Genomic DNA, 13,639 nt, shown 5'->3' with positions numbered 1-13,639 from the left:
AGGATTTTTGCAGCCGATACCGAGTACCGATTTCTTGTCAAGGTGATCGGCCGATACCGATGCCGATTCTGATGCTTCAAGCTTCATCGGGCGCACGCGCCTGGCCTGAAGTTAACTTCCGGTCTGTGTTTGTTTATCAGTCTGGCTATGGCGCCGGCTACAAACGCATTTAAAGTTAAGGTGATGAGTAGACTGAAGTTGGGCTCAGGTGGTTGTGCTGTGGGATGTGTTTCTCATACATTTATTTATTTGTGGCGCTCGCCACAATATCAAAACTGACCGATTTTCCAAAAGGCTTCGTTGAATAAACATGAGCGATTGTGGGCCTTTTTAACTAAAATCTTTTCTCTTTAAAAAAAAAAAAAAAAAAAAAGGCAAATTTTTGCTTTGAATTTGTCAGGCCAACTTCAGGGTGTTTCTTCACAACTTATAGTTCATATTGTTCGGCAAGCAAAGCTAAGATAAGATATGACAGTATGTGAGAATGTCTCTCTATGTCTCTTTTTGGAACGATCCCATATTATAATCTGAATGTTCTTTGTCAGTGGAATGCGTTGCATCAATATTCACACTTCTATAATTCATCTTAAGGTAAATGACATTAAAATGTTTTATCAGAATTAATAACTTGAACGTCATTGAACATCATGCTTTATTTATTACTGTATTAAAGGTACAATAGGAGATCCCATAAATTTTATGTAAAAAATTCTAACCGTTCCCTCAAAGCCAGTTTTTAAATGCATTATTTAGCCTACTAGCTTTAACCCTTCTATTGGCTGAGCATTTTTTTGGTAATTATCATATATATATATATATATATATATATATATATATATAAATAATGACTTTTTCTCGTAATTTTAAGATTTTGCTCATAATTCTGAGTTTACATCTAGCAACTGATTTTTTTTTCTCTGAATTTTGTTCTCAGAATTGCGAAAAACAAAGTCCGAATTGTGAGATAAAAAGGTCGCAATTTTATTTTATTTTTTTTACTCAATTTAATTCCGTGGTTGAAACGGGCTTCCAAAGTAGACACAATCAATCACTGGTCTTCCTTTTATCTTCCATCACTAGTGAAAAGAAACATATCTATACATCAGAATAGTTGAATATATATTATAATTGTTCCCCCCACATATGCAACTATTAAACTTTCTAAAACTTGTTTTAAACATTGTCCGCAAAGCTTCCCATGTCAAGACTGATAACACCTTTAAGATGTTTTGAAGCAGAGAGAAGGGGAAAAGTGAGTACAAAGGTAAGCGCAGATAAGAATACATTAGAGAAAGCAGCTTGTAAAGCGTGACAGTGTGCTGCCAGCTACCTGTAAAACAGTGCAAAAAACAGAATTTTTTTTTTAACGCAAAATGTCACTGCGCGTGCAGGAGGTCGCTTGCACCCGACATGTAGAGCGTGCTGGCGTGCGCGCGGTGCAGGTCAATAAAGGATGGGTTGGGCTTTCGCTCCTTCTTTTTTTCTTTAAAATAGAATACATATGTTTAATGTACATGAAATACTAGAACCAAATGTGAAAACTATCGATGAAATAATGAGTTTTGTTCGCTGCGGTCGGTGAGTAAACACTGACAGCTAACGCTAACTGGCTAACAGCTTTCCCTCAAGCTTAAACAAGGAAATGCACTTACGTATGATATACATTAAGACATGTCTTTCCTTTCCTCCAAATTCGCTTTGTTCTTTCCAAATAAATATCCTTTAGGAAAAAAATTAATAGAGAAGAGATCTAGGACGGCGTTGTCCACACTGCTTGCGCCTCTGCCATCAGCTGGACCGACCAGTCATTCAACCAATCAGCGCAGCGCTACAAGTTACGAGACTCGTGATTCGTCGGAGTCAAGCAAACCAATCACGAGCTTTAGAACTTGTAGGACTTCGCTGATTGGTTGTGTAGTTTGTGTTTGACGTCATCAACACACCTCCGACCCCACCTGCCGTTGACCTACAGGTCTATATTCTATTCTATTAAATTATATTATATTTTTAACTATAGAGCACAGATGTATAATATAATATATATTATACATCTCTGCTCTATAGTTTATGTTTTTCCAATTTATTTTTTTCCAATGCTTTTAAATTGTATACCCAGTTTAGACATACAATGCCTTGCAGTTTCTCAGTAGCTCAAGCACTTGATGATGCAATACCCACTGTGCTAGATATTTTGCTATGCTTGCATTGTTTTGCTTGGTCACTGGAAATAGGAGACATTGTTTACACTGAAATATTGACATGTAGTCCTGATATCCACTGAGATCCTACAGGTCTATATTCTATTCTATTAAATTATATTATATTTTTAACTATAGAGCACAGATGTATAATATAATATATATTATACATCTCTGCTTTCCAATTTATTTTTTTCCAATGCTTTTAAATTGTATACCCAGTTTAGACATACAATGCCTTGCAGTTTCTCAGTAGCTCAAGCACTTGATGATGCAATACCCACTGTGCTAGATATTTTGCTATGCTTGCACTGTTTTGCTTGGTCACTGGAAATAGGAGACATTGTTTACACTGACATATTGACATGTAGTCCTGATATCCACTGAGATGGTGCCAAAAAGAAAACTATGATACACGCTGCATTGTGCCGACAGTACAGGAACGCAGTCAGTACTGTTGTTTAAAGCGTAAAGGATACAGTATTTTGAGTTATCATATGCTTCTGAACTACTACTGTATGTTCCTAAATGGGAAACATTTGTGTACTATGATGAAATATTTTATTTATCCTATAGAAAACAATTGAAGAAATGACTTTGCATGTTTGTGGAAGTTAGTTTGCCTCATATGTGAGCTGGGTGCATTTGAAGGCCCCAAGGCCAAACTGACTTGACTGTGTAAGCCTCTTGGCCTACGTGACTGTGCTTATGAATAGAGAATACAGAAGGAAGTACCGGAGATGGGAGATGCCACAAGATGAGATCTCATTAAAATGAAAACTCAGGATGAATACTCATTAAAATCCTGACAGCTCATTAAAATCCTAAAATGTATATGGCTCTGCAACCTTAGGCACCCGGAAAGTTAACTTTTGAAAAACAGACTAGCAGGTGGTTTTCTACAATGAAAGCAAATGTTACGAAAAATAATAAACATTTGTGGAAAGTACCGGTAATGACATATTCAAAGAAAGGTCTGTACGCTCATTGGACAGTGACCAATAACTACAAAGATGGTAGTATGGACAGAGAAAGATTCAGATATTCTGCAGGCATCTCAGCTTTGTTGTCTTCTTGCAATGAAGTCTAATTTTGACTTCTGGAACTCTGCCTCCTGAGCATTATTTTGCAGGACAGAGAAGACTTCTCTCCACAACATGACATCCTTAAAACTGACCTTGACAAAAATGTATATAATGTAGGTGTATATGTACAATGCATACACTACTGCAATCACTTTGTCAGTCAAATTTATTTGGTTACAAAAAAGGTATAAAATTAAGAGTAGAAAAAAATGCCTATGCATGTATAATTTCGAAAAACAAAACAAAAATACAGTCTTTTTTTTTTCTTTTCTTTTTTGGTTAAAAACATTCCACTGAGGGTATGAACTATGTTAAATACAGTATACCACCTTGTCTGGTACTAAGAACTAACACAAACCCAAAAGGATTTTAGAGAAAACAGCTACGCTGAAACCTGCATGACAGTGAAGGCAAATTTACATTGATTATTACCAGTAAACACAAAATGACATCAGTAAATGGAACGGTCACAGAAGCCAGACATATGAATCATAAGCAATGTGACAGTACATTCATTTGTGCAAGGCCTGAGGGAGCAATACTTTCACAGCCAGAGAAGCTGTGAAATATATATTGCTCCCTGGGGAATGAGAGGAGTATATTTGATTCCTTAGTCGCATAAACAAGCAACACCGTTTCAGTTCTGCAGAGATAAATATGTTTTTGGGAACTGCTTAATGAATTTCAGTTGTCACTATAAGGCCTGATATACATATTCAATCGGAAGGCATCTGAGGCAGGTTTTATTCACTGTCACATTGGCTCGGCTTTAAAGTATGTTTGCATGTCATTGTGTTAAAGTTTTTACACAAGTCAAGGCCACTGAATTCATGACAATCATTTTTTGCAACTTACATAAGCCAATGGATTAAAAAAATTAAAAGCTGACATCTTCAGAGAAAGGCTCGGAGAAATTTTGCAAAAACTCAGGCAGCACAATAGGGTTACATGGTCTTCTTTGTAGCCCAGTTTTCATTAATGTTTTTTTTTTTTTTCATGGTGCAGCTTTTCCATTTGGATATAAGAAGAAACCTTTTACTTGGTCTCTACATGTTTTACTGGTTCCATAGTGCTGATGCTGGGGTCGAGAGGAGACAGTCTATGCTTAGGCCAGGGCTTTTGGGCCTCTTTAGTGTTTGCGGGTGCGCTGGCCCCCTGTTCCAGTGGTTGTGACGTACAGGAGGGGCTGAAGTTGCCTGGTTTGAGGGCCACGCTTGATGAGGTGGGAGGGCAAGTTGGAGGAAGTGACATCTGCTGTTGATCCTATGGAAAATTAATAAAGGTCAACAGAAAATCAAAATTGACTCATTTTCTTAATACTTGTTCTTAGTCCTATTGAACACAACACATCTGTGCATTTCCACAAAAAAAAATCTCATTGGTCTTCACTGAACACAAATTGGATGAAATAAATTACAGGTTTATCTTGGAATAAATGGATACATTTATTGTGATATCAGACCTGTTGGGTGGATATTGTGAGAGGGTCGGATTTTTGTAAGCTGAGGCTGGGCTCTGTGTTGGAGGCGCAGAAGGGGGGCTGGGGGATGACCGTTAATGTGCAGGTGGGGATCAGAAGTGCTGTCCAGGGGACGAAATCGTTGGCTGGTGTTCTTAGCCTGAGACAACTATGGGGTGGAGAAAATATTGAGTTTGTTGCAAATAGTCTGAATTAAAATAAATAAATAAATACATAAATCTGAAAAAATAATAAATAAATGCAATATATTTAATAAAATGTAAATAAATTTGAGTGTCAACAGAATGTCAGGGTCATATTTTACCTTAAAATCAAAGGAAAGTATTATAAGAAATTATATTTTAAAGTCTGTTTTGGAAGCAATAAAAGTTTTTGCATTATAATAGTATTTTCACATCAGTTAAGCACAACTGCCTTTTATTCCTAAATATTAATGGCCTATTATTTAAATTGTAAAATATTTATAAACTACCATTCATAAGTTTGGGGCCAGCAAGATTTAAAAAAAAGAAATTAATACTTTTATTCAGCTTTTAGGCATTAAATTGATCAAAAGTACTAGTAAAGCCATTCATAATATATCAAAAAATTAAGCAGCTAAACTGTTTTCAACACTGATAATAATAAGATATTTTATTTCTCCACCAAATCAGAATATTAGAATGATCTGAAGGATCATGTGACACTGGAAGTAATCTTAAAGGCTAAAGTAATGACTGCTGAAAATTCTGCCTTGCCGCTTACATTAACACAATATGCTTAATTGTCATGAAAATAAATGGTCCTAAAAATGCATTTAATTTTAATTATGCAAGATACAACTTCTCCTTCGTTTTGGGGTAAATTATGACCTGAACAAGTTTTGTGAGATTCATCCATTAGCCCCAGAAAGGAAAAATTGAAATCGCATCATATGACCCCTTTAACACAGAAGCTCCTTTGTCTAAAAACTCACTGCTTGTCCTGTGACTTCAAACGATCGAGATCTCCTTTTGCGTCTGCGACCCTCAAAGTCCTGCTCTCGTGGAGCGGGGTTCTTAACAGCTTGCCGGTTCCGCGGCCGAGTCCATGTGCCGCTGGGTGCGGGTCCCTCTCCCGTGCTGCTGGACAGGTTGTCATCAGAGGTGGCGTGGCGTAGCTCTGGGCTGGGCTGTCTTCCACGCCGCAGCACCAGGCCTTTAGGGGGCGCCTCGGTCAAAGACAGGTTACTCTTGTGCTTCTTGGGATCTAGGGGTGAAGGTGGCGGGGGCAATCGCAGGGCATCTATTTCTAGCACTTTAGATCGGCGGCGAGCAGCCTTGACCGCGATGTTCTGCACACCTCTTAGAATCTGCTGTCTCTCTGGAGGGAAAATAGTTCAGGGGATTTTGAAACTATGACTAATTAAATAGACATTATGTAAGTTGGCATTAATACATTATATGAGAAGAAGCCATGTAGAAATTGGGTTGCTATAGTTTAGCAGTCACTGTATAAAAATAACAGCCCGCAGAATGCCTCAACTGACCAATCAGAATCAAGTGTTCCAGAGAGCTGTGTAACAAGCACAAAGATGAAAGAGCAGAGGAACTCTTACCTTTAGGAGTCAGAGGGGCATCTGTGCCGTTCTCACTGCTCTCAGGCGAGGAGTCCAGATGGCTGCTCATACTGTGACTGAGATGGCTGCATCTCAGAGCGTCATCCAGGACAGATGGCAACAGCTGCAGAGATACAGTCAGCATTGTGTCAGACGCACTCATTTATTCAGTACACTCAGTTAAAAAACAGAGAAACCAATTAAAATGTAGATTAAACAGAATATTCACACTTTCCATGATTTTTTTTTTTTAATTTTAAAAGGATCAGTACATTTTTTAAATGTTTTTCAAAGACATCTCTTACTCACCAAAGCTGCATTTATTTGATCAAAAATACACTAAAAATAGTAATATATAGTGGAATATTACAATTTTAAATAACTCATTTCTATTTTAATACTTTTTAAAATGTCATTTATTCTTGTGATGGCAAAGCTGATTATTCAGCAGCCATTACTCCAGTCTTCAGTGTCACATGTTCCTTCAGAAATCATTCTAATATGTGACCCTGGACCACAAAACTAGTCATAAGGGTAAATTGTTTGAAAGCTGAATAAATAAGCTTTCCATTGATGTATGTTTGTTAGGTTAGGACAATATTTGGCCGAGATACAACTATTTGAAAATCTGGAATTTGAGGGTGCAAAAAAATCAAAATATTGAGAAAATCGCCTTTAAAGTTGTCCAAATGAAGTTCTTAGCAATGCATATTACTACTCAAAAATTAAGTTTTAATATATTTACAGTAGGAAATTTACAAAATATCTTCATGGAACATGATCTTTACTTAATATCCTAATGATTTTTGGCATAAAAGAAAAATCAATAATTTTGACCCATACAATGTATTTTTGGCTACTGCTACAAATATACCCCAGCGACTTAAGACTGCTTTTGTGCTCCAGGGTCACATATGTTGATCTGGAGCTCTTTTGGTTTAAAAAGAAAAAAAAAATTATTTGAAATAGAAATAATTTAGTTAAATACTTACTGACACCAAACTTTTGAACATTAGTGTATAATCTTAAAAAAAAAAAAAACACTATATCACAGTAAGTCACAAATGTAAACTCCCAGAAGCTCACCTCTCTGTTGCCCTGGCCACTGATGTGAATGGGTGGAGGAGTCATTACTACAGAGTTCTTCATCTGTTTGTGACTACTCTTAAACACTCGGTCTCTGTATGGGCAGGAGAAAAATTGTAACTTATAAGTAAAAGCATGTGAACAAACTCAGACCCCTTTAACGCAAAATGAGGGAGGTCGTTTATATTACAGTTCTCTTTATGTCTGCTGTGCACTTGTGAATGCATAATGTTCCTTGCTCTTTTTATTTTCTTATTCACAAAATACAATTTTTTTGGCCATTAAATGTTAAAAGGAAATGAACGGAAATGTCAACAAAAAGCATCAAATGAATTAGCTTTGAGCTCTTCTTACCCATCAGGCTCTGGGAGAATCGGAGGCAGCGTGTGTCTCCTCAATTTCGTCCGCCCTTCCCTGTTGTCTGAACCCAGTGTGTGAACACTGTCTTGGTCTGAATCCATCTCCTGCAAGGGGTCACAACCTCTACTGGGGAGGGTGATCTTGGGCAGGGAACCGTCCTACAGAGATATATGTCATATATGTTCGTGATCACTCTGTTCCTTTATGATTTTATCATGTCCCTCTCTTGACGAGTGTTTAAAGTCATCATGAAACTCATTTTACTGTCATAACGTGATGCAATTCCAGGTGAAGGAAAATGTTAGGCAGGATTTTGTTTCTTTGGAATAATGTGCACTGATGTTTTGTGCAAAATATAAGCAGTAATGTGTATTCACAAAGTAAACAGAGTCTGTTTTGATTTCATGCTGACTTTAAAAATGCCTGCTTGACGTACCTTAAGAGTACGAATGGTGAACTTATCCAGGGCCACGACTCTGTCCAAGTTCTTCTCATCCATTTCCTTCATGTACATCTCATAAAGCTCTTGAAGATGAGGAGGAACCAGGAGACTGTGATCTGCAAAAACATTCACCTTAACTTCTTATAACATTTATTTTCAACTTGAACTGAATCCTCATATTGCATCATTTGCAAAACTTTACTGCAACAGTTTGGCCTGATTCATCTCTGGCTGAGATTTCTGTGCCATTTCTTATTCCTGTGAATGACTCACCAGCAATAAATTTCCGCTGCTGCTGGATGATCTCATGGCAGAGGTGTCTGTGCTGTTCGAAACGCTGCACTACCACGTTTTTCTGTCGGATCACATTGTCCATAAGCAGCGTGCTGGACTGCATCTCTGCATTCTCGATCTCCAGCTCGTGAACCTTGCAGAGGAGGCAAAGCACTTCCCTCTGCTCCTCTGAGCTCACGCGGCGGGGGAGAAGCTCTTCAAGACGGCGTGCTTTCTCTCTGAGCTCTGCCAGGCGCTGCTCTAATCCAGCCTAAAGAGAATGGCAGAACTATGGTTAATTAATGTGATGAGTCACTTTATTAACATTGCAAGTCATGTACAAATTATCTTTGCTTATAAGGAGTCTCAGTCTAGAAGTAGAAAGGAAATATGCACTGAAGAAGAAGGTAATATGCACTGCCTACGCAGAGTGTTCCAAATCAGTCAGTTTATTTAGGATGTTGCCTTAAAAGACAAATGCCTATGTTGCCAGTTTATCAGATTTTGGAACAGAGCTAATGTCTTTTTAATATTTTCATCCATTTCAGTATTAAGTATCTCATACAGTAGTTTTATCTTGGCTACAGTGATAGGCATATCTGGCAAACAGATCAATTTTAATGAATCATGATTTGATTAAAGTGATTCACCAAGTATTTGTGACCCTGGACCACAAAACCAGTCATAAGGGTCAATTTGTTCGAAATTGAGATTTATACATCATCTGAAAGCTGAATAAATAAGCTTTCCATTGATGTATTGTTAGGATAGGACTACATTTGGTCGAGATACAACTATTTGAAAATCTGGAATCTGAGGGTGCAAAAAATCAAAATATTGAGAAAATCGCCTTTAAGTTGTCCAAATGAATTCTTAGCAATGCATATTACTAATCAAAAATTAAGTTTTAATATATTTACAAAATATCTTCATGGAACATGATCTTTACTTAATATCCTAATGAATTTTGGCATAAAAGAAAAATCAATCATTTTGACCCATACAATGTATTTTTGGCTACTGCTACAAATATACCCCAGCGACTTAAGACTGCTTTTGTGCTCCAGGGTCACATATGAAAATGACTGGATTGTAGGAACTTTGTTTTGTAACATAGTTATATATCATTTATTTAACTAGAAAATGAATAATTATAACAAGTTCACTGAAATGAACTGATTGAACTAACTGATTTGCTAAAAGGAGTCAGACATCAAGGCTATCGCTCCAGGACAGAACTGTGAGTTTTTTGAGGTGTTGTTCCACTCTCTAGTGGCTAGTAAGAACATTACCTTCTGTTTTTGTATTTTCTTCTGCTCAGCCATGAGCGTGACGAGGTTATCTCTGGCAATGGCCACCTCTTGTGTCTCTGTGCTGTCAGGCAAAGATTCTGGTGAGTCTGAGTCTTTCTCACTTTCATCCTTATTAAAACTCTCCTTCCTCCTCTCGCCCTGCCACTTCTTTCTTCTCCTGAAGCGTTCTTGCTCCCAGCTAGATGGAGACAGACAATATTTCAATAACCAAGCATTTATTCGAAAGAAAGACAGCAAGCAAATGTTTCAAATAAAACATTTCACAAAAGAAGTTTGTTCAGTCTGAAATGATGAAACCAGTGACAACACTGTTATTATTTGGCCACCTTCTGACTTAAATGTCCAAATAGCTTTAGGGCCACTGTGTATTTAGCTGTAATTTAGTTCTGGTTTGTGTGCAGAATGAAGACTCACTCTGCGATTGTCAGCAGGTGTTTGGATGTGTCTATCTGGATTTCCATGTTGCTGCTGTCCAGCTCCATAAGACGCTTCCTGATGTCCATCTGCTGTCTAAACGCATCGATCAGCTGCTCCCGCAGTTGGTCCATCTCAGCCCGGCTCTGCTGAGAAGAGTGAGCTTGCACCTCCGCTAGAGGCAAACACAAAAAAATTATGTTATGATACACATTTGAGTGAGAACAGAATAGAATCAAATAGAAAATTATCAGTGAAAATTTAGAAAAGAATCTAATGAAACAATATAGTCAAAATAATATATTAAATACAGTAACACTTTATTTTAGGGTCTCTTAACTAGTTGCTTATTAGCATGCATATTACTAGAATATTAGCCATTTATTAGTACTAATTAAGCACATATTAATGCCTTATTCTACATGACCTTATTCTACATGCCTAATCCTACCCAATACCTAAACCTAACAACTACCTTACTAACTATTAATAAGCAGCAAATTAGGAATTTATTGAGGGGAAAAGTCGTAGTTAATAGTAGATAAGTGTTCCCTATTCTAAAGTGTTACCGAACAGAATATAACATAATAGAATATAATACAACCATTTAGAAAAGAATCTAACCAAACAGAAAATAATCTATTAGAACAGAACATGATATGTCAGAACAGAATCATTTAGAAAATAATCTAATCAAACAGAAAATAATCTATTAGAACAGAACATGATATGTCAGAACAGAATCATTTAGAAAAGAATCTAATCAAACAGAAAATACAATAGAACAGAATAGACTAGAATCAATGAAAAATAATCTAATCAAAAAGAAAACAACAGAATAGAATAGAATCAATTATTATAATTGATAATAATCAAACTAACAGAAACAAATTAGATAAGAATAGAATGACAGAACATAATCAATTAGAAAATAAACTGATCAAACGGAAAATAATTTATTAGAATAGAATAGAACAGAATAATTTAGAAAATAGTCTACTCAAATGGAAAATAATCTAATTAAGCAGAAAATAATTTATTAGATTTAAATAGAATAGAATAGAATAGATTAGACTAGAATAGAATAAAATAGAATAAAACAGAACAGAACGGAATAGAATAGAATAGAATAGTTGGGAATTCAAAGTAAAACTGAGGTGGTATCAATGGTACACATCACTTCACTTCTTACAGATAGGATGTTACCTTGAACATGGCGGATGTCTGTTCTGTCCGGGTTGAGCTGTTTGCTGGCCTGGTCTGCGATCTTTTTCTTCAGCCGCTGAATCTCGCTACGCAGGTCAGAGATGATGCTGGTGTACTGGGCGATGTGATAGGACACATTCAACAGGTTTCTCTTTACCTGCACAGGGAGAATAACAGGGTACAGTCTGGTAAGACATAACAGTGACCAAACTCTTCACAAAACAGTTATATTTTGAGAAAAGGCATCACAAAATGTGTCACAAAAATAATGCAACAATCTCACTGACAAAGAAAAGAAAATCTTACTGACCCAAACTTTTGAACGGTAAAAGCTAGGCTACTAAGTAGCTAGGTTACTAGGTTGTCCATTGATTTGTCGTGTTAAACTAACCCGTGTGCGGATGCTTTTGGCACGGTCTGCATAAGTCAAGGTATTCCGTGAATCCTCGAAGGCCAGAGATGCAGGGCTTATATGGGCAATCATCACCGTCCGACTGTTTCCTCCTAGAGAATCCTGCAAACATGAGAAAACCCTAGTAAGACAACCACAATCAAGAAAAACATCCCACAAGCATCTTTGTTCATGAAGATTCGCTTCTCTGTACCTTCAGCAATCGCGTGAGCTTGCTGTCTCTATAGTTGACGTATTTGTTGCCATTCTTTTCGCTCAAAGCATTGATGCAGTTCCCCAGTGCGAGCAGAGAGCGGTTGATATGAGCTCCCTCTTTTAACCTCTGACCTCTGTTCTGCGTCTGAAAGTAGAAACAGTAGTTATTGCACAGGCATTAAACTGTCAGTCTAGGTTAGGAAGTCTGTTCCAGCAGGGGGCGCTCTTGTATGTCTCTTTTTCTGAATAGTTGTGCAACAGGCTTGTCTTCCTCATCAATAGAGAACAAACAAGCACTCATGTTTCTGAGCAACAATGCCCCATAACCAGAAACAACGTGATCTGCTTTTGTGCCTGTCACATGCATGTTTAAACCCAAGGTGGGCCTGAGTGGTCAACATTTTTAACCGTTTCCATGGCAAATACATGGGACGCTCTCTAAATGCGTTCTCTCATATCTTCCGAAAGTGGAAATACACTTTAATATTAAAAATTATTCACATGTCTTTCATTAAAAACACCTCACTGGACTTGTGGAGGTGTCTCATGCATCATAATGTATTTAATAATCAACAAATATTTTCATCTTAGATGGCTTCATTTCCCCTCCAAGTTTATCACCGATAGTTAAATCACTCTTGGAATTGTTCCCTCGTCACTGGCTGATATATGATTCTGAATATATCTGGCGCCAACTCTGCCAGCTTTTATTTAAAAAGAAGGATTGATAGCTCTGATATTAATGATTACCAACTTTATAGACATACGTCTGAGCTCACCCACTGTGCTTTTATGTTCTAACTAAACTAAAAGAGGAATAGACCTTTATGTTTCACACCTACAAATATCCCACCTCGCGCACATCATCGTACCTGTGAAGCCCGTTCAGACCCTGCCAGATCGATCATGAAGAGACGTGCGAATCGCACTTCCTGCAGGATGTCTCGACATCGACTCTGTTGCCGCACGCCCACCTGCAGCACAGCGTGAGAGCGAGAAGACGTCTGATTGGCTGCTGTCGGCTCTTGAGTTCTCTGCTTGTTTCCTTTCATTAACAACTCCATGACCTGAGAGAGAGTGAAAACAGAGAAAAAACTCAACATCCAGCTCCACAGTACCATTCATAAGTCTGAGGTTGATAAGATTTTTTTTTGAAGGAAGTCTCTAATGCTCACCATGGCAGCATTTATTTGTTCAAAAATGCAGTAAAACAGCAATGTGAAATATTATTATAATTTAAAATAACTGTTTTTTTATTTTAATATATTTTAAAATGTTATTTATTCCTGTGATGCTAAGCTAAATTTTCAGCATCATTACTTCAGTCTTACATGATCCTTCAGAAATCATTCTAATATACTGATTTGGTGCTTAAGAAACATTTCTTATTATTACCGGTAATTATCAATTGTGCTGCTTAATATTTTTGTGGAAACTGTGATACATTTTTTTCAAAATTTTTATCAATAAAAAGAATAGCATTAATTTTGAAAAATCTTTTGTAACATTAAAAATGGCCTTACTGTCACTTTTGATCAATTAAACGCATCCCTGTTGAATTAAGGTTTCACTATTAAATACTTATTTAAATATACACCA

General features: G+C 37.0%; 1 protein-coding gene across 1 annotated transcript in view; it reads right to left on the bottom strand.

The window, feature by feature from the left end:
• Positions 1-3,529: 3,529 nt before the first annotated feature.
• Positions 3,530-13,639, bottom strand: part of kif19 (kinesin family member 19) — a 48,702-nt gene continuing 38,592 nt past the window's right edge. The window contains exons 7-20 of the mRNA XM_016569382.1: positions 12,913-13,107; positions 12,039-12,185; positions 11,825-11,947; positions 11,434-11,590; positions 10,228-10,402; positions 9,793-9,991; positions 8,501-8,771; positions 8,222-8,343; positions 7,780-7,943; positions 7,426-7,519; positions 6,340-6,463; positions 5,719-6,104; positions 4,746-4,911; positions 3,530-4,546 (exon numbers count right to left, since the gene is read on the bottom strand). Of these exons, the coding sequence (XP_016424868.1) occupies positions 4,413-4,546; positions 4,746-4,911; positions 5,719-6,104; positions 6,340-6,463; positions 7,426-7,519; positions 7,780-7,943; positions 8,222-8,343; positions 8,501-8,771; positions 9,793-9,991; positions 10,228-10,402; positions 11,434-11,590; positions 11,825-11,947; positions 12,039-12,185; positions 12,913-13,107 (2,457 nt within the window). The 3' untranslated portion in view covers positions 3,530-4,412. The remainder of the gene's footprint in view (positions 4,547-4,745; positions 4,912-5,718; positions 6,105-6,339; positions 6,464-7,425; positions 7,520-7,779; positions 7,944-8,221; positions 8,344-8,500; positions 8,772-9,792; positions 9,992-10,227; positions 10,403-11,433; positions 11,591-11,824; positions 11,948-12,038; positions 12,186-12,912; positions 13,108-13,639) is intronic.

The sequence above is a fragment of the Sinocyclocheilus rhinocerous genome, unplaced genomic scaffold, assembly GCF_001515625.1.
Source record: "Sinocyclocheilus rhinocerous isolate Xijiao unplaced genomic scaffold, SAMN03320098_v1.1 scaffold411, whole genome shotgun sequence".
Lineage (NCBI taxonomy): Eukaryota > Metazoa > Chordata > Actinopteri > Cypriniformes > Cyprinidae > Sinocyclocheilus > Sinocyclocheilus rhinocerous.
The sequence above is the reverse complement of the archived record's forward strand: the minus strand, read 5'-3'. Positions and strand labels throughout refer to the sequence as shown.